Source organism: Galleria mellonella, unplaced genomic scaffold (assembly GCF_026898425.1).
Source record: "Galleria mellonella isolate WM207_F2 unplaced genomic scaffold, CSIRO_AGI_GalMel_v1 utg962, whole genome shotgun sequence".
Classification (NCBI taxonomy): domain Eukaryota; kingdom Metazoa; phylum Arthropoda; class Insecta; order Lepidoptera; family Pyralidae; genus Galleria; species Galleria mellonella.
Genome location: NW_026442180.1, coordinates 1,283,617 through 1,308,392, shown reverse-complemented (window position 1 = coordinate 1,308,392; position 24,776 = coordinate 1,283,617). Strand labels below are relative to the sequence as shown.

Genomic DNA, 24,776 nt, shown 5'->3' with positions numbered 1-24,776 from the left:
ATTTCCCATTATTTCAAAATGTACGCGCGGCGAAATATATTAAAGACATAATTAGATTCGTGTAAATAAAAAACTTCAAAAGTCAAATTAATAAAATTTATTTTGACAATACGTTTTTGACAACACGTGTGGTAGTAGTATCACATTGCTTGTGATCCCATCAGCCTAGCCATATTATGGACGGTAACAAGTTACAAAATCAAACACTCGAAAAAAAAATGATTCAACTTTTATTTAATAAAATAAAAAAATAAAGAAATATAATTATCATATTTGAAAAGTTTCATTTATTCATTTCTTTTCTACACCTTGTGGTTACGCCGCTTTGATTGTCCCTGGGTTCATCTATTTTATTATGCTCTGTGGGCAAGTGACGCACCAAAAACGACACAGAGCAGAGTGCAATTATCCCGCTTGCCGAGCGAACCCGTCGCGCGTGCGCATCACATTGAAAATATACAGGTGGCCCATAAGTCCTTAGTAATAAAAAAAATTAATTAAAATAAAACTAATTACACTATGAATAATATTTTTATTTGTAAATATAGCTAGAAAAACGGGAATTATTTTTTGTAAATAACGTCGTCCAAATGTAATCCGTTACAGTCACGGCACTCTTGCAAACGCCTTCTGAAATTGTCGATGACTGCGCGGCACGTCACTGCTGAAATGCTTGCCATTTCTCTGCGGATGTTTTCTTTTAGGTCATTAATTGACCGCGGGTTAGAGTCGTACACTTTAGCCTTAAGGTAGCCCCACAAAAAAAAATCCATTGGAGTCAGATCCGGGCTACGTGGTGGCCAGGAAATGTCTCCTCTCTTAGAGATAACTTTGTTTGGAAAAAGTTGACGGATAACGGGCATAGCAGTATTGGAGGTGTGGGAAGTTGCTCCATCCTGTTGAAACCATGTTCGGGCATTAAAGTCTGGAAAGTATTGCAATTTTTGTGTGAAAAACTCCTCGATCATGGCCACATATCGCTCCGAAGTAACAGTAACAGCACGCCCTCTGCCTCTCTCTCTCTGTATTATAGTGTTGTGTGAGACAAATCAAACTTAAAGATTATCCCGTGTTGTATTCTGCCCATCGAAGCCACCCAAAACAGCAAAGAAGACGAGGAGCTGTACTGCGGTGTTAAGGTCATCCATTTAGGCACACCAGCGCTGTACTAGTGAGTTGCAGCTATCGAAGGTAAGCATAACTTCCGCCTTTCGCCTTGACCACCTTGAATTTCTTACGAAATTCTTGATCCTTTAATCTTGCGTCGATATCACGGACTGATGCGACATCTATCTGTGTATTCTGTAAAGAAATTATTAAAAATAATGTAGAATAATAACTTATTGTTTATGTTAATATGTAAAAACCCCTGTCACAATATTCATACTAATCTCCGGAATTGTTTAGAATATTTTAATAAAATTTCGAAAATATGTATTGTTTGCTCAACTTGAGAAATAAGATCGAAGAACTCGATGTACATAAAAAAAAATACATAGTCAAACATACGACCTATTTTTTTAGTCGGTAAAAATGAGTCTGGTAGGGATCAAAACGTTTAAGGGGTAAGCTAAATAACAGGTTATTTTTTTTTTATTGGAATGATAACCCTGCCTGCGCTAACGGGATACGCTGGCGGGGCACCAGTGAACGGTGATCGATGAGAATGAAAACAGGCCAGTTAGCCCATCATGATGAATTCATCAGGAATTAATCATGATAGTTTCCAGGGAGAACCGCAAGGAGGTGGACCTGGTTGGGTATGTTGCTAGCAATGGGATTCTCAGTCTCCATTACTAACAATCCCTTCCCCCCATTAACAGGTCATTCTATTTGCATAATAATGTAGTCAGTCTATATAACCAAAACGGCGATCAAAACGCCGTATTAGCAGTTTTGACCACACTACTCTCTGTCCGCTTTACAAATCGCACCCGTGTTTTCAAAGTACGCTTATAGGATTGCGGACAGTTATAAAATTTGCTATTCTAATAGGAACGAAATAGTTTTTATTCAAGTAAGTCCATTTAAATTAAGAATTTTGGAATACCCGTCTTCTTTTAGGGTTCTATTTTCGAAATGCAATTTTAGTTTAGAAGAACAAAAGTCGATTGCCTGGGTACCTCTGTCCCATTCGTGTTTCAACTGTGAAGCAGTTGTGTTTGCATGGCTGTGTTTCAGTTTGAAGGGTGGGATATGGCGTGAATTTACTGGGTACAAGAGGAATAACACCCGAGTCCTCAGGAATGGCAATGCATGGGGGGTATAATGGGCGAAACAGTATAGTCTGTTACGTCCAAGGTACTGCTCATGTCTATAGGCGATGGTTACCACTTTTCATCAGGTGGGCCGTCAGCTCGTTTGCCATTCTAAGTTGTATAAAAAAAAATACCGTAAATAGAATTGAGCAGGTCGACTTTCATACAAAACACTTGGTAGTGGTTGGCTTTTATTCTAGAAGGTTACGATAGGATATTGTGTGAGACGAGTTATCCATGTTTTTTATAAAGTATATAAGTCCTGTTTCCTTATTTATAATTCATAAAAATTCAACTCACCTATGTTCCCATAAACCATAGACATCATTACTCGTAGCTTTAGGTATTTGTCTGTAACAAAAAATATTATAATTAAAGTAACGTCCATTTTTTTTTCGATAAAACATTAATAAGATATATGCTCAGACGTGTGTGTGTGGTCAACATGGTTGTTTGGGTTCGCTCTGTTGAGGGAGACCTGATGGTCGAGTCATCATGTTCAATAATAATATGGGAAATAGTAAAAAAAAAATGCATTAATGAAGTTACATTTTTGTAAACATCTGATATTTTTAAAAACAGAGGTTTGATTTTGATTCGCTTTGTAAATTTTGCGAACCAAATCTTAATTATTCCCTAAAGGTTACAGATTATTTCATAGTAAATGGTTGCCATAGCTGTAACTGGACACTCATAACACCACAGGTGTACGTGTATGTTTTTGATCCTGACGATGTTTTAACATGAGATAAAAAAATTACCTTGTGTTCTTCAGTCAGTTACGGGCCCAGTTCGTTTGTGACATGTTACCTACAACAAAAAATATTACTAATTAGACACTATATAAAACACATTTCTTTAACCACAAATGTAGCGTGTGATCAGACGCGTGTGTGGTCAACATGGTTGTGTGGGTTCGCTCTGTTGAGGGAGACCTGATGGTCGAGTCATCATGTCGACAGCTAATTTTACTAATACATGGGAGATGTTCAAGAAAAATTTATGAGGGGGTCTTAACAAGAGCAATAGAAGGAAAAACAATATTTTTTAGACCTTTTGTGTCTGTTTATTATGGCATTACACAAAAACTGCTGCACCAAAATGCAGTTTTTTTTTTTGTACTGACAACGAAGCAGGATGTGTGTTACTTTTTATTCTGTTTAATCAATATACTAATATTACAAGGAGGGAAGATTTGATCGTTTATATGTAATGGATAGACTAAAAAAACTCAACTGATTTTAAATAATTCTTTCACCTATAGAGAGTTACATTATCAGCGAATAATATGGGCCGTATATTATTTTCGAATTCTATCTATCCATGCTAAGCCGGGCCGAGTCGCTAGTATGTTATAAATTTGTTATTACAATGCATTATCATTGAATATAAAATATAATAAATATGCAGATGTTAATGTTTAGAAAATTACCTTGTATCCACTCGACTTCTATGATGAGATGCTCTGTATGTTGTCAGGACTAGTCATTTTTGCTGGCAGCCGAATTGCTGTTGGAGATTTTTAGCACTCTTTGGTCCAACATTATCATAACTGCTACTTTGGACAGGAATAGCGAGCCATTGGAGTCTAAGGGCAGTTTTCTTATGGTATTAATTATTGGAGGAGTTTTAACAGTAGTTGCTGGCTTGGCAGGCGAGTTTAAACCGCAGTTAGGATTTAGTGACTTTTTAAACGGACGCTGCTGCTCATCTCTCAACTATAAGTTCTCTTCTGTAAACAAAAATGGGATTTATAAATATTTGTCTATAAAAATTAAATAACAATAATTACATCATTCAGTCAGATAGGAGCGAAATACATTAAAAGAGTGATGCATCAAAGTGTTCAGATGAACTATGAAGTCATCATATATTTAAATAGAAATGCTTTAAAATGATGTGTATTATAATAAAGTTAATGGACATATAAATTTAGTTACTTTAACAGAACAGAAAATTTGTTTTTTAACTAGTCCAAATTTTATATTTACATTAGATAAAACTAATATTTACTTATTTGATATCTTTTAATATCACGATCAAGTATATTTATAGTTCAATAGTTCTTTTTTCTACTATGTTGCCAAACATGACTAGTTAAATCTTATTTAAATATAAAGACTTATTCAAAGTCTATGATGAGTATATGAGTTGAAATGAATTATCATAAATTATGTTATTACAATATTGATGAATTTTTAAATGACAAATTTTAATAAGACATATATTTACAATTACAAAGATATTACTTTCTGTTTCAATATTATTTAAATTTTTTACATTTATTTATTATTATTACACTATATAATTTGCAATATTTAATTATGGAAGGCTACCGATCGTCAAATAAAAAAAATTCACGGTAATCTTGGCAAGAGGTGTCAAAACTGTAACCTAATAAAATTTCCAGTATGTATCTACTGGACATGCACGTTTATGCAAATACATTTATCTTTATCAAATGTAAAATTACCTTGTCATTCAGAAGGCATCTCGCTTAAATACTCCAGTACCTGAAACAATACAGTTATGTTAATTAACAAATTTCATGTTGTATGTATGAAGTGTTATTTTGTATGTGATCAGACGCGTGTGTGGTCAACATGGTTGTTTGGGTTCGCTCTGTTGAGGGAGACATGATGGTCAAGTCATCATGTTAAAAATAATAATAGGGGAAATAATAAAAAAATACATTTATAAAGTTATTTTTTTTTTGTAAACATCTATATATTTTTAAAAACAGAGGTTTGATTTTGATGCTTCTTGGAAATTTTGCAGACCAAATCTTAATTATTCCCTAAAGGTTACAGATTATTTCATAGTAAATGGTTACCACAGCTGTAACTAGACACTCATAACACCACATGTGTACGTGTATGTTTTAATATTAGATAAAAAAATAATATATTTACCGTATGTTCAGTCAGTTATGGGCCCAGTCCGTTTGTGACATGTTACCTACAACAAAAAATATTACTAATTAGACACTGTATAAAACACATTTCTTTAACCACAAATGTAGCGTGTGATCAGACGCGTGTGTGTGGTCAACATGATTGTGTGGGTTCGCTCTGTTGAGGGAGACCTGATGGTCGAGTCATCATGTCGACAGCTAATTTTACTAATACATGGGAGATTCAAGAAAAAATTATGAGGGGTTCTTAACAAGAGCAATAGAAGGCAATACAATAATTTTTAAAACTTTTGTGTGTGTTTATTATGACATTACACAAAAACTACTGCACCAACTTGGATGCGGTTATTTCACGTTGTATTATTAACCACGAAGAAGGACGTGTGCGACTTTTTATTATAATTAATATACTAATATTGCAATGAGGGAAGATTTGATTGTTTGTATGTAATAGAGAGACTAAAAAAACTATTTAACCAATTTTAAAAACTTTTTCATCTACGGAAAGCTATGTTATCAGCGAATAATATGGACCGTATATTATTTTCAAAAATTCTATCTATCTATGCTGAGCCGGGCCGAGTCGCTAGTATGTTACACATAGTTAAATTTGTTATTATAATGCAATATCATTGAATATAAAATATAATAAATATGCAGATGTTAATGTTTAGAAAATTACCTTGTATCCACTCGACTTCTATGATGAGATGCTCTATATGTTGTCAGGACTAGTCATTTTTGCTGACAGCCGAATTGCTGTTGGAGATTTTTAGCACTCTTTGGTCCAACATTATCATAACTGCTACTTTGGGCAGGAATAGCGAGCCATTGGAGTCTAAGGGCAGTTTTCTTATGGTATTAATTATTGGAGGAGTTTTAACAGTAGTTGCTGGCTTGGCAGGCGAGTTTAAACAGCAGTTAGGATTGAGTGACTTTTTAAACAGACGCTGCTGTCCATTTCTCGACTATAAGTTCCTTTCTGTAAACAAAAATGGGATTTATAAATATTTGTCTATAAAAATCAAATAACAATAATTATATCATTCAGTCAGATAGGAGCGAAAGACATTAAAAGAGTGATGCATCAAAGTGTTCAGATGAACTATGAAGTCATCATATATTTAAATAGAAATGCTTTAAAATTATGTGTATGATAAAGTCTGTAGACATAAATTTAGTTAAATTTTTTTTATACAACTTGCAAACAAGCTGACGGCCCACCTGATGGAAAGTGGTAACCGTCGCCTATAGACATGAGCAGTACCATGGACGTAACAGAGTATACTGTTTTGCTCATGACACACCCCTGTGCGTTTCCATAATCTGAGGATTCAGGTGTTATTCCTCTGTACCCTGTAAATTCACTGCCATATCCTACCCTTCAAACCGAAATACAGCCATTCAAACACAACTGCTTCACGGTTGAAACACGAATGGAACAGAGGTGCCCAAATATATGACTTTTGTACAAAGTCTCCCTCTGGTAATATGTTTTAAGATCATGATCAAGTACATTTATAGTTCAATGAATGTTTTTATTTTTTTGTCTACTATATTGCGAAAAATGACTTGATAAATTTTATTTAGATAGAAAGACCTCTTCAAACTTTATGATGAGTATAAGAGTTAAAATTAATTATAAAATGTTTAATTACCTTGTCATTCAGAGGGAATCTCGCTTAAATACTCCAGCACCTGAAACAATACAGTTATGTTAATTAACAAATTTCATGTTGTATTTATGAAGTGTTATTTTGGATGTGATCAGACGTGTGTGTGGTCAACATGGTTGTTTGGGTTCGCTCTGTTGAGGGAGACCTGATGGTCGAGTCATCATGTTCAATAATAATAGGGGAAATAGTAAAAAAAAAAAAAAAATGCATTAATGAAGTTACATTTTTGTAAACATCTGATATTTTTAAAAACAGAGGTTTGATTTTGATGCTTCTTGGAAATTTTGCAGACCAAATCTTAATTATTCCCTAAAGGTTACAGATTATTTCATAGTAAATGGTTACCACAGCTGTAACTAGACACTCATAACACCACATGTGTACGTGTATGTTTTAATATTAGATAAAAAAATAATATATTTACCGTATGTTCAGTCAGTTATGGGCCCAGTCCGTTTGTGACATGTTACCTACAACAAAAAATATTACTAATTAGACACTGTATAAAACACATTTCTTTAACCACAAATGTAGCGTGTGATCAGACGCGTATGTGTGGTCAACATGGTTGTGTGGGTTCGCTCTGTTGAGGGAGACCTGATGGTCGAGTCATCATGTCGACAGCTAATTTTACTAATACATGGGAGATTCAAGAAAAAATTATGAGGGGTTCTTAACAAGAGCAATAGAAGGCAATAAAATAATTTTTAAAACTTTTGTGTGTGTTTATTATGACATTACACAAAAACTACTGCACCAACTTGGATGCGGTTATTTCACGTTGTATTATTAACCACGAAGAAGGACGTGTGCGACTTTTTATCATACTAATATTACAAAGAGGGAAGATTTGATCGTTTATATGTAATGGATAGACTAAAAAAACTATTTAACCAATTTTAAAAACTTTTTCATCTATGGAAAGTTATGTTATCAGCGAATAATATGGACCGTATATTATTTTCAAAAATTCTATCTATCTATGCTGAGCCGGGCCGAGTCGCTAGTATGTTACACATAGTTAAATTTGTTATTATAATGCAATATCATTGAATATAAAATATAATAAATATGCAGATGTTAATGTTTAGAAAATTACCTTGTATCCACTCGACTTCTATGATGAGATGCTCTGTATGTTGTCAGGACTAGTCATTTTTGCTGGCAGCCGAATTGCTGTTGGAGATTTTTAGCACTCTTTGGTCCAACATTATCATAACTGCTACTTTGGACAGGAATAGCGAGCCATTGGAGTCTAAGGCCAGTTTTCTTATGGTATTAATTATTGGAGGAGTTTTAACAGTAGTTGCTGGCTTGGCAGGCGAGTTTAAACAGCAGTTAGGATTGAGTGACTTTTTAAACAGACGCTGCTGTCCATTTCTCGACTATAAGTTCCTTTCTGTAAACAAAAATGGGATTTATAAATATTTGTCTATAAAAATCAAATAACAATAATTATATCATTCAGTCAGATAGGAGCGAAAGACATTAAAAGAGTGATGCATCAAAGTGTTCAGATGAACTATGAAGTCATCATATATTTAAATAGAAATGCTTTAAAATGATGTGTACGATAAAGTCTGTAGACATAAATTTAATCAAATTTTTTTATGCAACTTAAAATGGCAAACAAGCTGACGGCCCACCTGATGGAAAGTGGTAACCGTCGCCTATAGACATGAGCAGTACCATGGACATAACAGAGTATACTGTTTTGCTCATGACACACCCCTGTGCGTTTCCATAATCTGAGGATTCAGGTAACTTAATGATCCGAGTGATGAGCAGCAGTTCGTCCCTCTTAAAACAAAGCCTAACTGCGGTTGCCAGAGGGGAAAAGGATTTTTTTATACAACTTAGAATGGCAAACAAAATGACGGTCCACCTGATGGAAAGTGGTAACCGTCGCCTATAGACATGAGCAGTACCATGGTCATAACAGAGTATACTGTTTCACCCATGATACCCCCCATGCGTTGCCATTCCTGAGGAGTCATGTGTTATTCCTCTGTACCCTATAAATTCACTGCCATATCCTACCCTTCAAACCGAAATACAGCCATCCAAACACAACTGCTTCACAGTTGAAACACGAATGGAACAGAGGTGCCCAAATATATGACTTTTGTACAAAGTCTCCCTCTGGTAATATGTTTTAAGATCATGATCAAGTACATTTATAGTTCAATAAATGTTTTTATTTTTTTGTCTACTATATTGCCAAACATGACTTGATAAATTTTATTTAGATAGAAAGACCTCTTCAAACTTTATGATGAGTATAAGAGTTAAAATTAATTATAAAATGTTTAATTACCTTGTCATTCAGAAGGCATCTCGCTTACGAGGTTTGTCCGGAAAGTACGTATAAAAGTTTTTTAAAAATTTTATTTTACAATTATTCAGGTAAATCAATTTTATCCCCTTCAAAGTACTCCCCCTGTGACATAATGCACTTGTGCCAACGCCGTTTCCACTGTGAGAAGGCTCCTTGAAAGTCCTCTGGTTGTAGGTTTCTCAGCTGCCCCGTCGTAGCTTTTTTTATCTCATTTATGTCCCCCAAATGCCGCCCCCGAAGTACCAATTTGGTTTTTGGGAACAAGAAGAAGTCACACGGGGCCAAATCCGGCGAATAGGGGGGTGTTCGGTCACCGTAATGGAATTTTTAATCAAAATCTATCGGACAACAAGAGAGGTGTGGGCAGTAGTGCAGTCATTGAAGCATTATTGCTCCGAATTTTTTTACTGTGAACCGAATTGCATACAATTTTGGAATTAGGTTCATCTTACCCTTAACTTCAAAAGTGAAAATGATTTGAACTCCGCAACCACCCTGGGGGTGGTTGCCACCCCTTCTCGGGGGTGAATTTTTTTTTTTGCAAAATAACCTCGGATATCGATAGAAGACCTAATTTTAAGCAAAAGTTGTCTTTAAAGTTTAAAAAAAAATCCAATACTTTTCAAGTTATTGGCAATTGAAAATTCGCAATTTTTTCACGTTTTTCATCGGTTTTTTGCAAATATCTCCAAAAATATAGGTTTTATCGAAAATTTTATACCGAACAAAATTGTAGCAGGTAAAACAATGAACAATTTGTTTTTTTATAAAGTATCCTAAGTGCAATATTAAGCTAGATATTAAAGATCAAAGCCGTTTTTTATTTTGTCTGAAATTTAATCGTTGTGGTCAATGCCATGTAGCAGCGAGTAGATGCATTTTATACATTCTAATACAAATGGGTTTTGTAGTGCTTGAAATAAGCTTTAAGATGAGCACTATTAAAAGTCTTTTGCACGTAAAATAAGTGAGCTGTATTGCAAATAAGCGGAGCATCTAATGTTTTTTTCTTTTAAATCAATGGGTTTCATAAGTGCCATTTCCACCAAAATTAAAATTAATCGTATTCCGCCTAGAATTAACTTTATTATGAAGAGTTTGATAGATAGTATCAGTTTGGCTGCTTCAGGACACATATTTTTCAAAAAAGTCACGATTAAAAAAAAAACAAAATTTCAAATTTTTAAAAAACCCACTTTTTTTTCATAATATCTCAAAAATGACGACAGATACGTATAAAAGTGTACGGATTAAAAATTTAGGTATTTTTCTGACAAACAATTTGGTTTTTTTGTTTTTTCTGTCAAACAAAAATTGACGGAGATATGATTGTTTAAAGAGCGCGTGGCAGCGTAATCACAGCCTCTCTTCAGCCCTTTAACCCTTCACCGTTTTAGAAAAAGGTTTTTTACTATATATTGCAATGAAGGATGTTGTAGCTCTCTTAATTACCTTAACAATGGTTTTTTATAAATTGTGATAGCATGAAAATTGAAGGAGTTATGGTCCAAAAACTTATCATATTTCTTTCTACTTAGTAACTGAAAATTTCGGAGTGTGAATATTAGGAGCAATGTGAAAGTACGCAGTATAATAGAGACCCACAACTATTGTAATGTGTATATATATACATAATATGGCTCATATATGTTGGAAACGTAGGCATGAATACATACCAACGTTCTTATATGTATATATAACACATTTGAGTGAGGGGGCCAACGAAAAAGCCATGTGATCAGCTGTGCGTGCTCCGTTTATTCGTTATAATGTGACCAGTATATTTCCGTCTGCAAAGGAATGAGCACGTGTTTAATATATATAATATTTTAACTAGACACCCAATTTCAATACATTTTGTTTAATAAAAAAATGTAAGTAGATAAAAAAACCTGTTTTTTTAATAATATCTTATTAAAATTGTGCCATAAAATTACATTATCCAAAAATCTAATGAAAATATATTCTACTAGTATTGACGTTCGTACTATTCAAATAGCACGATAGCAGCACTTAATCCAGTTTGCATCTTATATCAGGTAATTTTATAAAATTGAATTTATATTGTAAATAAAGTAAATTGTTTAATTATTTATAGCCTGGTCGGCTTTTAAGCTTATTCTCGTAATTAATGTAATTACTTTTTTCAAATATTAAGGTGTCAATGTCAATTGTGGTAATTGTCACAAAATTATTCGATAATAAAATTAACTGATAGATTATGTATAGTGGAATTTTTAATTCAACACATTTTTTAGAGCTATTGGATACATAAATATATATTACTAATTAGTTCTGCCCTACATAAAAAATTCGAAAATTTAGCAAGAAGGTGATAAATTAATAGCAAACATGCACACATACCATACTATGACACATTGTACCTAATTATTCTAAGCAAATAAATGATATTCTATTCTATTCATACAATTTAATTAAGAAAATTAAAATTGATCTTACTTTCACAGGGTGAAGAGGGTTTAAAAGCATCTTCAAAAGAATACTTGTGGAAGCGATTTTTTTTCAATAGCTTCTCACTAATTGCGTATCTGTATTGGTAAGTTTATTTAAACTGTTAAAATAAATTATCGAATAAGCTAAAAAACAACAAATATTGAATAAATTTCTTAATGTTTGTTTCAGAATTTTTTCTTAAATTTTTATTTTAAATGAACATGGACGAACCTAGTACAAGCAGTAGCAATGATACTGAAGAAAAATTCTGTGAAATTTGCCTTTTAAATACGTCAGAAAGACTTGTGCTGGTGACTTCAAAGGGTAAAGTAGGTTTAAAAGCAGCTTCAAACGAAAGACGTGATAAATTGTTTTCAAATATGGATAATTCAAAAACTGTGTATGTTCATCATACGTGCAGAAGTAATTATGTACACAAGGGAAATATTGCAGCAAGTGCAAAAAGAGCTGCTGTAAAAAACAGTGTAAGTCCAACAAAGAAAAAATTGAGAAGATCAGGTACAAGTTCAAGTGTTGGTTCAGCAAGTGATGTAAGTGCTACTCTTTTTGACTGGGATAAAAATTGTTTTATCTGCGATAATGAGATAAATACCTTACAAGAAAAAAAAAAAGCGTCTGCAATGAAAAAGAAAACTTCGAAAGTTCAGTCTTTAGATTTTATACAAAATTTAGCAAAAATGCTTATTATATTCAAAGACGACGAACGTCGAGAGATTTTGAAGCGCATTCACAGCGCGGAAAATCATGTCATTCTAACAGAGGGCAAATACCACGAGGATTGCGTACTAAAATTAAAAAATGAATATAAACTTTTTACGAGAAGTTCGCAAACCCCTTACTTTGACAAAATCAGCGAAGCAATGGAAGAAATCTACGATTTCATGCTCTCTAGTGAAGAGTGTCAATTTACTATGACTCAACTAATCGAAGCTGTACAGATATGTGATGTAATTCCACATGAAGATACTATAAAAAATCATTTAAAAAAAAGGTTTGGAAATCAAATAGTTATTTCTAGCAGAATAGGTGGTGTAACGTACGTATGCTTTTCAACTACATTGTACGATATATTGACCGACTCATGGCGAAAGCAAAAATCAAAAACTATCGAAGAGGAAGAAAATGCACTCATTGACTCTGCTGCCGAGCTCATACGTAGAAAAATTAGAACCGTCATTTGCGATGTCAATCAGTATTCACCAAGTGATAAAATATTAATTAATGTTAACGAGAGCATTCCGCCTCAATTGCTCAGATTTTTAGAACATATTATTTATAAAGATAAGCATCATAATGAACAAAATTTTAATTGGTATTCAAAAAAAATTACATCTATTGCTCATGCAATAATGTCCTCCGCTCGACCTAAAAGTTTTATTTCTCCACTTCAACTTGCTACAGGTGCTACGCTCTACAGAAAATTTGGTTCGAAAAAGATGATTGAATTATGTTATAATCTTGGTTTTTCGTGCAGCTATGCTGAAGTTCAATTGTACGAAATTTCAGCTGCATGCCAAGACGAGAGACTTCTAAAAGAACCATTCCTTCAAATCGTTTCAGATAATAGTGATTTTAATGTTTGCACAATAGATGGACGAGGAACTTTTCACAATTTAGGATCGATTGAAATAATTACTCCTGCAGAATGTTTACAAGCAAGAAAACCCATTAAACGTTTGCGTAGTTCAGAAGTTCCTCTTGAATCAGAATTGGTGGAGAAAAACCGAATAGATATTCAATTATATACTAAAAAAACAGGAAGTGGTTTGGGTATCATTAAAGTTCAAAAAATTAGTCCTGAACCGAAATTTACAATAACCATAATCGATGTGCTGAATGTCTTATGGAGTTATTTCAAGTATGCAAGAGATCTCGATTTTTTGGGTTGGAATGGATTCATGTCTATGCTATGTGCAGAAAACACTAATTATAAAGTGTCTAAAATAAATTTCTTGCCATTTATTAATGGACCCCCAAGTGATTACAATACTTTATTCACAGCTTTAAACAATGCTGCTGCAATTGTTTCAAAAGAAGGCATGAAAACCTGCATCGTAACATTTGACCAGCCTTTATATATTAAGGCTTGTGATATTGCCGAGACTTTGGTTTTCGATGACGTGTTAATAGTTGTGCGACTCGGAGGTTTTCATCTCTTAATGTCTTTTATGGGATGCATTGGCACTATTATGGAAGGAAGTGGAATTAAGGAAATATTTTCGCTCATCTTTGCAGAAGGATCAGTTGATCAAATTCTAAATGGGCATTCGTATGCTCGTGCAGTGCGAGCTCATTTTATTCTGCCGCAGGCATTATCGCTTCTAATATTTGATGAATTAAAAAGAGAAAACAATGTTGAGTTTCAAGAATTACTTGATAATGAAGAGTATTTTACTTACGAAATGAATTTTGAGAAATTGAAGTCTAATGAGCACTTAAAAAAACTGAATGAAATATTTCAATCGAAACTGGATGAAATTGAAAACAGAGGAAAAACATGCAAACTGTGGATATTATACTATAAAATGGTATCTTTACTTAAAAAATTTCTTGCAGCTGAAAGAATGGGTGACTGGGAAGCGCATCTGAATTGTATTGAGCTTATGATACCTTTTTTTCACGCCGCTGGGCATTTCAACTATGCAAAATCTGCTCGACTTTATCTTCAAAAAATGAGACTTTTGAAATTAATTATGGATCCACGTGAGTTTAAAAAATTTACCAAGGAAGGATTTTTTACTTCCCGGAGGTCCAATGAGTTTTATGCTGGTATTTTCTCCGACCAAACCATTGAACAAACTCTGATGAGAGCAATGAGCGTAGAAGGTGGACCGTTCAAACGAGGCACTACGGAAAGCACTGTATTCAAATGGATCAAAGGTATCATATACACGAACGATGTAATTGAAGCATTAGAGAAATTTTGTGATATCGCATTTAATAAAAGCTACCAACATGTTGACGCGAGAGATGCGAGAATCAAAAAAGATAAGAAAGACGTGTTGGTTTTAAAAACATTTTTGTTGGAGCACAATCCATTTGAAGACATTGATCACCTAAAAAACATTGTAACAGGGTTGATCGGCACTGATGAGATAAATTGCTACAACGCTCTGGCGATTGGCATCGAAGCCATGAAGAGCATCGATGATATAACTTTTAATGACATAAAATTGTCCAAAAAAGATAAAGTTATCTCATTAATTGGTGTCAATAGCAAAGTCAAAATTGACGATAAAATTGTGCCTATAGATCCACTACTATTATTTCAACGTATTTGTATCATGAAAAAGAGTAACGAAGAGTTGGAGATGTACCTGAAATATGAACTGGCACCATATCCACTTTCATTATTTGACGATATTGGGATGCGAAAGACAAACAAATCTATCTTATACTCATTATTCGAAACCCAGGACATTGTGATCAACAAGGAAGCATCAGTGTACTTTATTGATGGAGGAATGTTATTATATAGAGTAAAATGGCCTTCGAAATGTAATTATGCAGACGTTTTTGACAGTTATATTTCATATTTAAAAAATCATTTTGGTAATAATATTACGGTAGTTTTTGATTGTTATGATAGAGAAAGTAATAAAGCATCAGAGAGAAATCGTCGAGCACTGAAAGTTGCTTCAAAGGAATACCAATTTACCAAAGATATGCCAGCCAATATTAGCCAAGATAAATTCTTATCGAATTATAAAAACAAAAGACGTTTTATTAAATTTCTTATGGAAGAATTGGAAAAAAAATCTATTAAATGCTGCCAAGGTGAAGGTGAAGCTGACGAACTAATTGTTGATACAGCAGTATCATTTAGTACTGACTTGACAAAAATAATTGTTGCAGAAGATGTTGACATTTTAGTGATTTTAACTGCCCGGGCTACAGAAGACGAAGAAATTTTATTTTTAAAATTAGGCAAACAAAGAGTGCAAACAGTAATATATTTATCGAAAAGTTTGGAAATAAAATACCCAAATAGTTCGAAATTTATTCTTTTTGCACATTCATTTACTGGGTGTGACTCAACTTCGGCGGCATATAATAAAGGCAAAAAAATATTTATGGATCTTTTGGAACGAAGGCAAGATTTGAGAAGTAAGGCAGAGATATTTTTGAATAATACATCTGAACTCGAAGATATTTTAGAGGCAGGTAGATATTGCATGGTATGTTTTTATGGACTTGCTAAAGATGCACAACAAAATAAGCTGAGTCGAGTAGAAAGCTTATCAGAATATCTCGAAAAGATGCGCTATGAAAGTTTTCTCAAAGCTGCTACGAAAAACACTGCCGTAAAATTATCATCCTTAGTTCCAACCGTTGGTGCCATAAATGAGCATACTAAGAGGGTTTATCTTCAAACCCAGATTTGGCTTGGCAACAAAAACATTCATCCAACGGATTGGGGTGGGTCATGAATGACGGTTTATTGAATCCTATTAAGTCTGTAGATCCACCCGCACCACAAGAACTGCTGAAAATGATTTTTTGCAACTGCAAAAAAGGATGTGGAGCGTCTTGCGGATGCAGAAAAGTTGGTCTGTTTTGTAATAGTACCTGTGGAACGTGCAGTGGAGATAACTGCCAAAATAGCCCTCCAATTCAGCCAGAAGATGTTGAATGTGACAGCGACTCCGACATTGAGTCATGAATAATAATATTATATTTTAATAATAATATTACAATTTTATATAATTTATAAATATTTTATTCAATAAATGACAATTTTTTACTCTAAATTAAATTATTTTTAAATATGTAATCATATATATTTACTGTTTTAATTTAGGGGTAGTTTTAAGGGTAGAAAAGCTTAAGAATATGATAATCATTTTCGAGAGTGTGGAATAATATTTAAATCCTTTTCATTTTATCAAAAAAATTTTTTTAACAATTTTTTATCAAGGGGTAGTTTTCAAGGGTTGAAAGGGGGTTAAAAATTTGATAATTATTATAGAGAATATAAAATATTACTTACTCTATACTTACATCTTTTTATGTCATACCAAAGTATTTTTTTGTGATTTTTTCAATTTAGGGGTTGTTTGCAAGGGTTGTAAGATTTTCAAGGGGTTGAAAATGATTTTAATATGAGGTAATTATGTTAGAAAATACTTTACAATTTCACCACTTACTATTAGACATGTTTTCTAGCGATAAAATGGCTCAATGTCAATTTTTCCATTAAGGGGTTGTTTACACCCCTTAAAAATAATAGGCGGAGTTCAGATCATTTTCACTTTTGTAGTTAAGGGTAAGATGAGCCTAATTCCAAAATTGTATGCAATTCGGTTCACAGTAAAAAAATTCGGAGGTAAGACCGTATTTTTCGCTTCAATGACTGCACTACAGGGGCGAACAGCGGTGTGTGGGAACGATCTTGGCGCAAATTTTTTTCATTTGAAGTTCGTTTCTTAGAATTTCGTGGACCACGGTTTTGCCCAAATTAAGCTCTTCAGCCACCTGTCTGACCGTTAAACGACGGTCCCCATTAACACAAGTTCGAATTCTTTCCACGTTTTCGTCGGAATGTGAAGTGGAAGGACGTCCTGAACGTGGGTCATCTTGAACGCTTTCTCGGCCCTCTCTGAATCTTTTTAGCCACTTGTGGACGGTTGGTTCCTTCACAGCATCATCCCCATAAACTGTTCTGAGATCGGCAAAAATTTCACGGCCATTCTTGCCGAGTTTCGAGAGAAACTTGATTACGACGCGCTGCTCTTCAACGGAAGCGGGCTCCATGCCGACGGGGTTTCGTTAAGAGGTAACTTCACAGATGGCGTGACAAGCCAGTTCGCACCGCACGGCGGTCAGACCAGAACTGAAGCATTGTTAGGGACATAAGGAAGGGGTCCTGCGCTTACCTGGCCTCCCCACTCCTCTTTCTCGCATTCCAGAACACTTTTATACGAACTTTCCGGACAGACCTCGTAAATACTCCAGCACCTGAAACAATACAGTTATGTTAATTAACAAATTTCTTGTTGTATTTATGAAGTGTTATTTTGTATGTGATCAGACGTGTGTGTGGTCAACATGGTTGTTTGGGTTCGCTCTGTTGAGGGAGACCTGATGGTCGAGTCATCATGTTCAATAATAATAGGGGAAATAGTAAAAAAAAAAAAATGCATTAATGAAGTTACATTTTTGTAAACATCTGATATTTTTAAAAACAGAGGTTTGATTTTGATGCTTCTTGTAAATTTTGCAGATCAAATCTTAATTATTCCCTAAAGGTTACAGATTATTTCATAGTAAATGGTTACCATAGCTGTAACTGGACACTCATAACACCACATTTGTACGTACATGTTTTAACATTAGATAAAAAAATATATATATTTACCTTATGTTCAGTCAGTTATGGGCCCAGTTCGTTTGTGACATGTTATAAGGTTGTCAAATATCTCCCTTCCACTTTTTTGCTCTTTATTCAATGCTTTATAAAAAGTGTTGTAGTGATCGGCTTTAGTTCAAATTAGACTTTTTAAACGGACGCTGCTGCTCATCTCTCAACTATAAGTTCCCTTCTGTAAACAAAAATGGGATTTATAAATATTTGTCTATAAAAATCAAATAAAAGTAATTATATCATTCAGTCAGATAGGAGCGAAAGACATTAAAAGAGTGATGCATCAAAGTGTTCAGATGAACTATGAAGTCATCATATATTTAAATAGAAATGCTTTAAAATGATGTGTATGATAAAGTCTGTAGACATAAATTTAATTAATTTTTTTTTATGCAACTTAAAATGGCAAACAAGCTGACGGCCCACCTGATGGAAAGTGGTAACCGTCGCCTATAGACATGAGCAGTACCATGGACATAACAGAGTATACTGTTGTACTTTGATAGGTATGTAATATGGTGTATATATAACAGTCTACCTGCTATGGTTGTACAATACTAAAAAAAAATACAATATATAAATTACATTACATAAAAAATAAATTAGAAATTATTTACAATTTCAAAATCCTTTTTCTATGATCCATTATTAATTTTTTCGGATTATAAAAATTTATCCTGGACACGTGTATGAACTCGTGGATAAAAGCGAATGTTTTATATTTTGGCAACTTTTTAATAATACAATAGGTATTGTCCTTTTGTATTTTATCGTTAAAAGCTTCGTAAGCACATATTATATTATAATATAATAGCTACCGGTTTAATTTACGTATAATCAGATCCAGAAAGCTTGACTAGTTTCGGGATCAATTCGAGACCTTTAATCACTTTTGTATTTTATAACTTTTAGTTGTATTTTTATAATATAAATATTTATATGTACTTTATTTATTAAATAAATAATAGCAAAATGTTACCTCATACTCGTATGTGACAAACTGGCAGTACTTGATGTGGTTTGCTTGTCTTTGATCCTGTGGCAAAGATAACTATGTGAAAATTATATGTACACAAAAAAAAAAAAAAATGTTTACACATTATTTTAAATATTCAGTAGAGATAGTTATGTTGACAGCATTATAGTCAGATGTCCCTATCTAAAATCATCATTACAAAGTAAAATTTCTAGTACTCATCATATTTATATATATAAAAAAAGAAAAAAAAATTAAACATAAAATGGACATGGTAATATATAGCAAAATGGCAGTAAATCCCACTGAATACAAAAAGAACAAAATGTGTTCAAAATTAGCCATCTTTCATGGTATTTAACTGCCTTACTTCCTCTAATATCTTTTTTTTAGGCAGCTTAGAATGGCAAACAAGCTGACGGCCCACCTGATGGAAAGTGGTAACCGTCGCCTATAGACATGAGCCGTACCATGGACATAACAGAGTGTACTGTTTCGCACATGAAGCCCCCCAGGCGTTGCCATTCCTGAGGACTCAGGTGTTATTCCTCTGTACCCTGTAAATTCACGCCATATCGCACCCTTCAAACCGAAACACAGCCATGCAAACACAACTGCTTCACAGTAGAAACACTAATGGGACAGAAGTACCCAAGCAATCGACTTTTGTACAAAGTCTCTCTCTGGTCTTGTTAATAACTTTAATCATGTCACGTATAATATCAGAAATTTGATTAAAAAATATTTACCTTTCCAAATGTCACTGTTGATTTTCAAAGCGATTGGAACTGCAAATAAAAAAAAAAATTGTATATCATGCTTGTCTAACAAACAAGTAAATTAAATGCAGCAAATTGTTTCAGTGATGATAGTTTTATTAACATCATTATAAATACAGATGTCCCTATCTAAAATCATCATTAGCAATCTATAAAGATTAATTTATTTGATTTTACACTAAAAAAAAAGAATAGAAGAGGGAAAATTCTGGGCCAACTTATACGACAACGATTTTTTTAAGAGCATAGTAGAAGGAAAGATAGAGGGCAAAAGAGGAAGAGGAAGACCGAGGAATAACTACATGGGACAGATAAAGGAAACACTAGGCGTCATGTCGTATAGGGAGATAAAGGATATGGCCTGGGATAGAACTGGCTGGAGGGAGATGCATGAATTGGTTGCACCGAGAAGAGGAAACTCTTAATTAAAAGAAGACACTGAACAATGCATATACTCTTAATAATATTTACACTGAAAATTTATATTCTCTTTAATGTGCAAAGACTTTTTGAATGACATTAGCAGACAATGATAGTCAAAGAATTTTATTAATTTCATTTATCTAGATCAGCTTTTTCAAAGTGGGCGATTACGCCCCCTCGTGGGCGATGCAGGCCTAAAGGGGGGCGGTAAGAGACCCAGAAAATAAAATGGTGGCGTTGTGTAGAGGCTTGGGATGTGATTTGTTGGTTGATTTTGAAGTAATAGTAGTTTTTAAGTAGGTGAAAAAATGGGGGGCGCTAAAAAATAATTTACTCTCAAAGTGGGCAGTAGACTAAGTTTGGAAACCCCCTGATCTAGATCATTAGTCATCAGATTACGATCTTGGGATTTTTGTGATAGCTCCTGTTTAATACTACCCTTTTTTTAGACTTTATTAATTAGGTTTATGGTGTTCCATAGTTTGTTATTACCGGGTAGCTTAATTGAGGGGGTAGTTATTACATTTTCAAGCAACTGCCATGTTTGTTACCTCCATCAGTTACTGTAAACTGTAAACTGATTTGGAAAATTCTTTCTTTTTTATTTAGAAGGATATATTTACAGATTGTTTCCATAGAAATTTTATCAAAATTAGTTTGGTTGTTTAGTTTTCAAATGAAAATAATTAGTTTATTATTAGTTAATTATTGAGGTTTGAAATATTATTGTTACCTTTCCTTTTTCCATCTCCTCATTAATATTCAATTCTGAAAATAAAAAAATAAAAAATATAGACGTTTATAATTCATAATTGAACTTTAGTATACAGCGCGATATGTTATCAGATAGGAGCGAAAGACATAAATGAGTTGTGCATCAAAGTACCTTCTCAGATGAACTATGAAATCATCATTATGCTAGTTAAGAAGGCAAAACAAAATTTGCTGCAGTTACAAGTATGTGTACCAGCTTTTACTACTTTCGTTTATTTAAAAAATATGTGTAAATAACGCGAAAGTTAAAAATGCACTATCAACGTACCATTTGATCATCTATTGTTGTATTTCACACCACAACCATTACCTGTAGAAATAGATAAAAAAATAAAGTAAGTTTATTAAAAAAAAAAGTTGCTATTCTTTTTTTGAATATTTCAGACAGCGTTTAGCATTACTGCATCACACCTCACAATAGGGGTCCCTATTCTAAAGATTGAAATGGAAATGATGAATGATTGTTGGAAGAGATTTACTTACATACGTGTAAACTATGATAAAATGAGATGAAGGCCCTACTCTGATTTGCCACCTATTGTGAGACAACAGATGTTTTCAGCTGCACTGCAATATCATCATTTTAAAATTTGATATAGAGCAAAGTACATCTCCATGCAATTTTAAGTTGCATTATCATCAAATATGTAGGACCATTTAGCATATCTCAGAATCACAAATACGACTTCTTTAAACAGAGGGGAAGGGAGTGTTAGTAATACAGACAATCAGTCCTATTGCTAGTAATATACTTTGTCAGGTCGACCTCCACATGGTCTCTCTGGAAACTATCATGCTGAATTTCGGGTGTATTCATCATGATGTGCTGACCTGCTTTTTCATTCACACCTATCATATCTGACTAGTGGTCTGCCAGCGAATACCATTGGCGTAGGGAGGTAGGAGGTTACCATTCCATTATCATTCATAGAAAAAATCTATATAAAAGTGTAATATATTTTTTTTTTCTGGTAGGTGGCAATAGATTGGTAACTACCTGGATTAACTGTATATACTGGTGGAGTATAGTTAGTCCATCTAATGAATATATCTGGAATTAAGCTTGATGGTTTCCAGGTGGAATCCCAAGTTCTATCTGACAGAGTATATTGCTAGCAACAGGCTACAAGTCCCCATTACAATCCCCTTTCCCTGTGTCTATTAAGAGACGTATTTGGCACCACTTATGAAAAAGAACACCAGACATTGTCTCCTTTCACATGCACTTGTCTAGGAGTAGACAGATAAAAAAGTATTGTATAAGTGCTAAATGACATTAAAAGTGCATATTAGCTTTATAAATTGTTTTTGCTATGATCCTATTTATTTATGTAATGTAATATACACTTATATTTAAAAAAAAAAGAATATACTTACCATTTTTCAAAAATATTTCATCCCATTGGCCTTCGGAAGGTTTCAACCTATATGTACAAAATGGTTGTGTTATTTTATAGAAAAATAAATTTAATTGAGATTTATTGTTGTGAATTGTTCAGATAGAGCTAATATACATGCAAATCACTTTCAATCAATGGTTAGCATTGTCATCACAACAAGTATTAATGTGTGATTATCATATTTTGAGCACAAGTTTTATTACTATAAATTCCCTTACATTTGTTATTTCTATTTTATAAAAAATGGTGATAGCGGTTGGCATTTGGTTGTGGTCTTAGTCCAGGTAAGTCAATATTCAATATTATTTATTAATATCTGAATTTTCAAACTTATGTTTAGATAATTAATAAGATTATGGTCCACAAAGAAAATCCAACTTCAATTGTGGCAAATCCAGTTAATTTAAACTAAATTATTAACCCTATTTTAATAAAAATTTTATATGACAAATCTGAAAGTATATACTTTCAGATAAAAAAGAATTTTCCAAATTGGTTTAGAACCGACAGTTATGAGGTAACAAACAAAAAGTACAAACAAATTGAAAATTCCATACCTTTTAAGTCAGTTGAAAATGAAGCAGGTATTGGAAGGCATAATTTTAATGGTTAAAAATTGCATTTCTATTTTCTTTTATTAAAATTGAAAATATATTAAGCGGCTGCGGTTGTATTTAAAATTGTATTATATACTCACTACTAGTGACTGGTTTTCTATATTTTCCCTGAACAAAGATGCGTGGCACATCAACACCTTCCTTGAAATTGACTGTGCGACGTTGTACATATGTGTTCATGAGGATCTCAAAGCCCGCTTCAGTGAATAGTTTTTCTAGCTCTTCCACTGTAAAGTAGTAACTCCTGAAGAAAGTTGATGTAAGTAATGAGTCTACAAAATTTTACAATAGATAAAGATGATTTAAATAAAAATAATTTTTATTCAAGTAAACTTAATTCAAGCATTTTGAGTAGTAAATTTATTTAATTTTAATTTACTTATGAAACTCAGTTCAGAAGGCAATGTAAGTTAAGAAGAATAAGCAAGATACAACTATTACTTTTTATATTAGACTATTATTTTGTTATACAAAAATAGTTTAATTAAATAAGTTTATAATTATAATGAGATGTACTTAAATCACATCAAATGTTTTGTCAATGGTTAATGAATGAACCTTTAGAGGTGGTATTTATTGTATATGCATTATCATGACCATGTGGCAATCATGAAAAATTTGAAAAATAAGTAATTTTTGCTTTTTTTAATAAAAATAATGAAATACCTTGTGCCATCTTGTCGCATATAGAAATTGTCAGCTATTTTATGTCCAGGCTTGAATCGTAATTGTGCCATATCATATCTGCCATAATCGCGAAACAAGAGAATGCCGCCCGGCGCGAGCGCGCGGAATGCTACCCGCGCCACTTGCGGCCACGAGGACGGCTGAATCGCCGATAGAACGAATATAAGACTCGCAATATCCACACAACCTTCTGCTATGTTCTCGAACAAGTCATCTGTGGTCAAATCAGCGGTGAAAGCCTTCATTTTACTCTCATTGTATAACTTGTTCGCCTTCACGAACTCCACAGCACGTGGTGAAAAATCACACGCGTAAAAGTAAAAATTCGAGAAACCTTCTTCGACCAACGGGAAAACCATGTTTCCAACGCCGCAGCCCAGCTCTAAATATACAATTTGTTGTTCCGGATCAAAGTTTATCAGCTCTTGAAACTCACGTGTGGTCCAATGGCGATCGCGGAAGAATTTAGTTTCATTTCGTTTGTAGAAGATATCCCAATGTCGTCTCGCTTCTCGTTCTAATTTGGCTGCCTTCGCCTCAGGAATCAAACGGCTATTTTGGTTTTCTAATCGCTGTTTCTCTTCATCCGTTAGTTGTTTCAATCGGTGTCCAAATATGTCACCGTTAGCACCGACACGTTCAGTTGAATCCTTTTCCATCTTCTATTTTAATATACAAATAAGCAACTTCTTTAACAAAATTCAATGTTAAAATAACATAGATTTAAAAGTAATACTTATTTTAAAAAAAGAGTACTAAGACGAAAAAATGTAATGGACAATTTTAAGTAACGAGAAGAATAAAAATTGGATTACTTTGAATTGAAATATTGATGGTTCACTGACATCTGAATTGACGTTTAATTTTGACTTTGACATAGTGTTAATGACACATCTTTGACTTTTAATTTTTGGTAAAGTACCTAGTCTCATTGTTTAAGACTGTCGTAGACGGACAATATTGATATTTGTTTTTATTTTTGTGAGTGTAAATGAAATAGTGACTCCGTCTGCGCTAACTGTATAAACTCGCGGGGTAAGAGTAAGAAAGGATAGGCGAGGATGATTGCAGATTAGTTGGCCCATCGTGATGATA

General features: G+C 33.5%; 2 protein-coding genes and 5 non-coding genes across 10 annotated transcripts; 1 reads left to right on the top strand and 6 right to left on the bottom strand.

The window, feature by feature from the left end:
- Positions 1-82: 82 nt before the first annotated feature.
- On the bottom strand, positions 83-24,518 carry LOC113522678 (tRNA N(3)-methylcytidine methyltransferase METTL6). Of its 4 annotated transcripts, XM_052902888.1 has the most exons (16): positions 23,661-24,518; positions 23,075-23,238; positions 22,355-22,401; positions 21,246-21,287; positions 20,937-20,971; positions 19,751-19,789; positions 19,005-19,061; positions 18,020-18,203; positions 6,831-6,870; positions 5,855-6,154; positions 5,171-5,216; positions 4,732-4,771; positions 3,691-3,990; positions 3,020-3,068; positions 2,559-2,609; positions 83-1,302 (listed from the first exon to the last, which is right to left on the bottom strand). In XM_052902888.1, the coding sequence occupies exons 1-3, from the start codon at positions 24,338-24,340 to the stop codon at positions 22,397-22,399; spliced, it is 849 nt and encodes a 282-aa protein (XP_052758848.1). In that variant the 5' UTR covers positions 24,341-24,518; the 3' UTR covers positions 83-1,302; positions 2,559-2,609; positions 3,020-3,068; positions 3,691-3,990; positions 4,732-4,771; positions 5,171-5,216; positions 5,855-6,154; positions 6,831-6,870; positions 18,020-18,203; positions 19,005-19,061; positions 19,751-19,789; positions 20,937-20,971; positions 21,246-21,287; positions 22,355-22,396. The 4 variants fall into 4 exon arrangements, 3 of the variants coding, with proteins under 3 accessions (XP_052758848.1, XP_052758849.1, XP_026764247.2); XR_008253792.1 differs by lacking the exons at positions 18,020-18,203; positions 19,005-19,061; positions 19,751-19,789; ... (3 more) ...; positions 23,075-23,238; positions 23,661-24,518 and adding exons at positions 7,273-7,318; positions 7,948-8,247; positions 9,166-9,765; XM_052902889.1 differs by lacking the exons at positions 83-1,302; positions 2,559-2,609; positions 3,020-3,068; ... (3 more) ...; positions 5,855-6,154; positions 6,831-6,870 and adding an exon at positions 16,551-17,619.
- Positions 4,052-4,139, bottom strand: LOC113523115 (small nucleolar RNA snR60/Z15/Z230/Z193/J17). Its single transcript, XR_003402431.2, has one exon. It is a non-coding gene; the product is annotated as a small nucleolar RNA snR60/Z15/Z230/Z193/J17 (small nucleolar RNA).
- LOC113523113 (small nucleolar RNA snR60/Z15/Z230/Z193/J17) lies at positions 6,216-6,303 on the bottom strand. Its single transcript, XR_003402430.1, has one exon. It is a non-coding gene; the product is annotated as a small nucleolar RNA snR60/Z15/Z230/Z193/J17 (small nucleolar RNA).
- LOC128202460 (small nucleolar RNA snR60/Z15/Z230/Z193/J17) lies at positions 8,309-8,396 on the bottom strand. Its single transcript, XR_008253798.1, has one exon. It is a non-coding gene; the product is annotated as a small nucleolar RNA snR60/Z15/Z230/Z193/J17 (small nucleolar RNA).
- Positions 11,614-16,417, top strand: LOC128202453 (uncharacterized). Its single transcript, XM_052902870.1, has 2 exons — positions 11,614-11,743; positions 11,830-16,417. The coding sequence occupies exon 2, from the start codon at positions 11,856-11,858 to the stop codon at positions 16,089-16,091; it is 4,236 nt and encodes a 1,411-aa protein (XP_052758830.1). The 5' UTR covers positions 11,614-11,743; positions 11,830-11,855; the 3' UTR covers positions 16,092-16,417.
- Positions 18,265-18,352, bottom strand: LOC113523111 (small nucleolar RNA snR60/Z15/Z230/Z193/J17). Its single transcript, XR_003402428.2, has one exon. It is a non-coding gene; the product is annotated as a small nucleolar RNA snR60/Z15/Z230/Z193/J17 (small nucleolar RNA).
- On the bottom strand, positions 21,039-21,125 carry LOC113523112 (small nucleolar RNA snR60/Z15/Z230/Z193/J17). The gene has a single exon (XR_003402429.1). It is a non-coding gene; the product is annotated as a small nucleolar RNA snR60/Z15/Z230/Z193/J17 (small nucleolar RNA).
- Positions 24,519-24,776: the final 258 nt, after the last annotated feature.

Coding starts and splice junctions, on each gene's coding strand:
- LOC128202453 (XM_052902870.1), top strand. CDS start 11,856: ATGAACATGGACGAACCTAGTACAAGCAGTAGCAATGATACTGAAGAA.
- LOC113522678 (XM_052902888.1), bottom strand. CDS start 24,340: ATGGAAAAGGATTCAACTGAACGTGTCGGTGCTAACGGTGACATATTT. Junction 23,239..23,660: donor ATGCGACAAGATGGCACAAG/GTATTTCATTAT, acceptor AACTTTCTTCAG/GAGTTACTACTTTACAGTGG.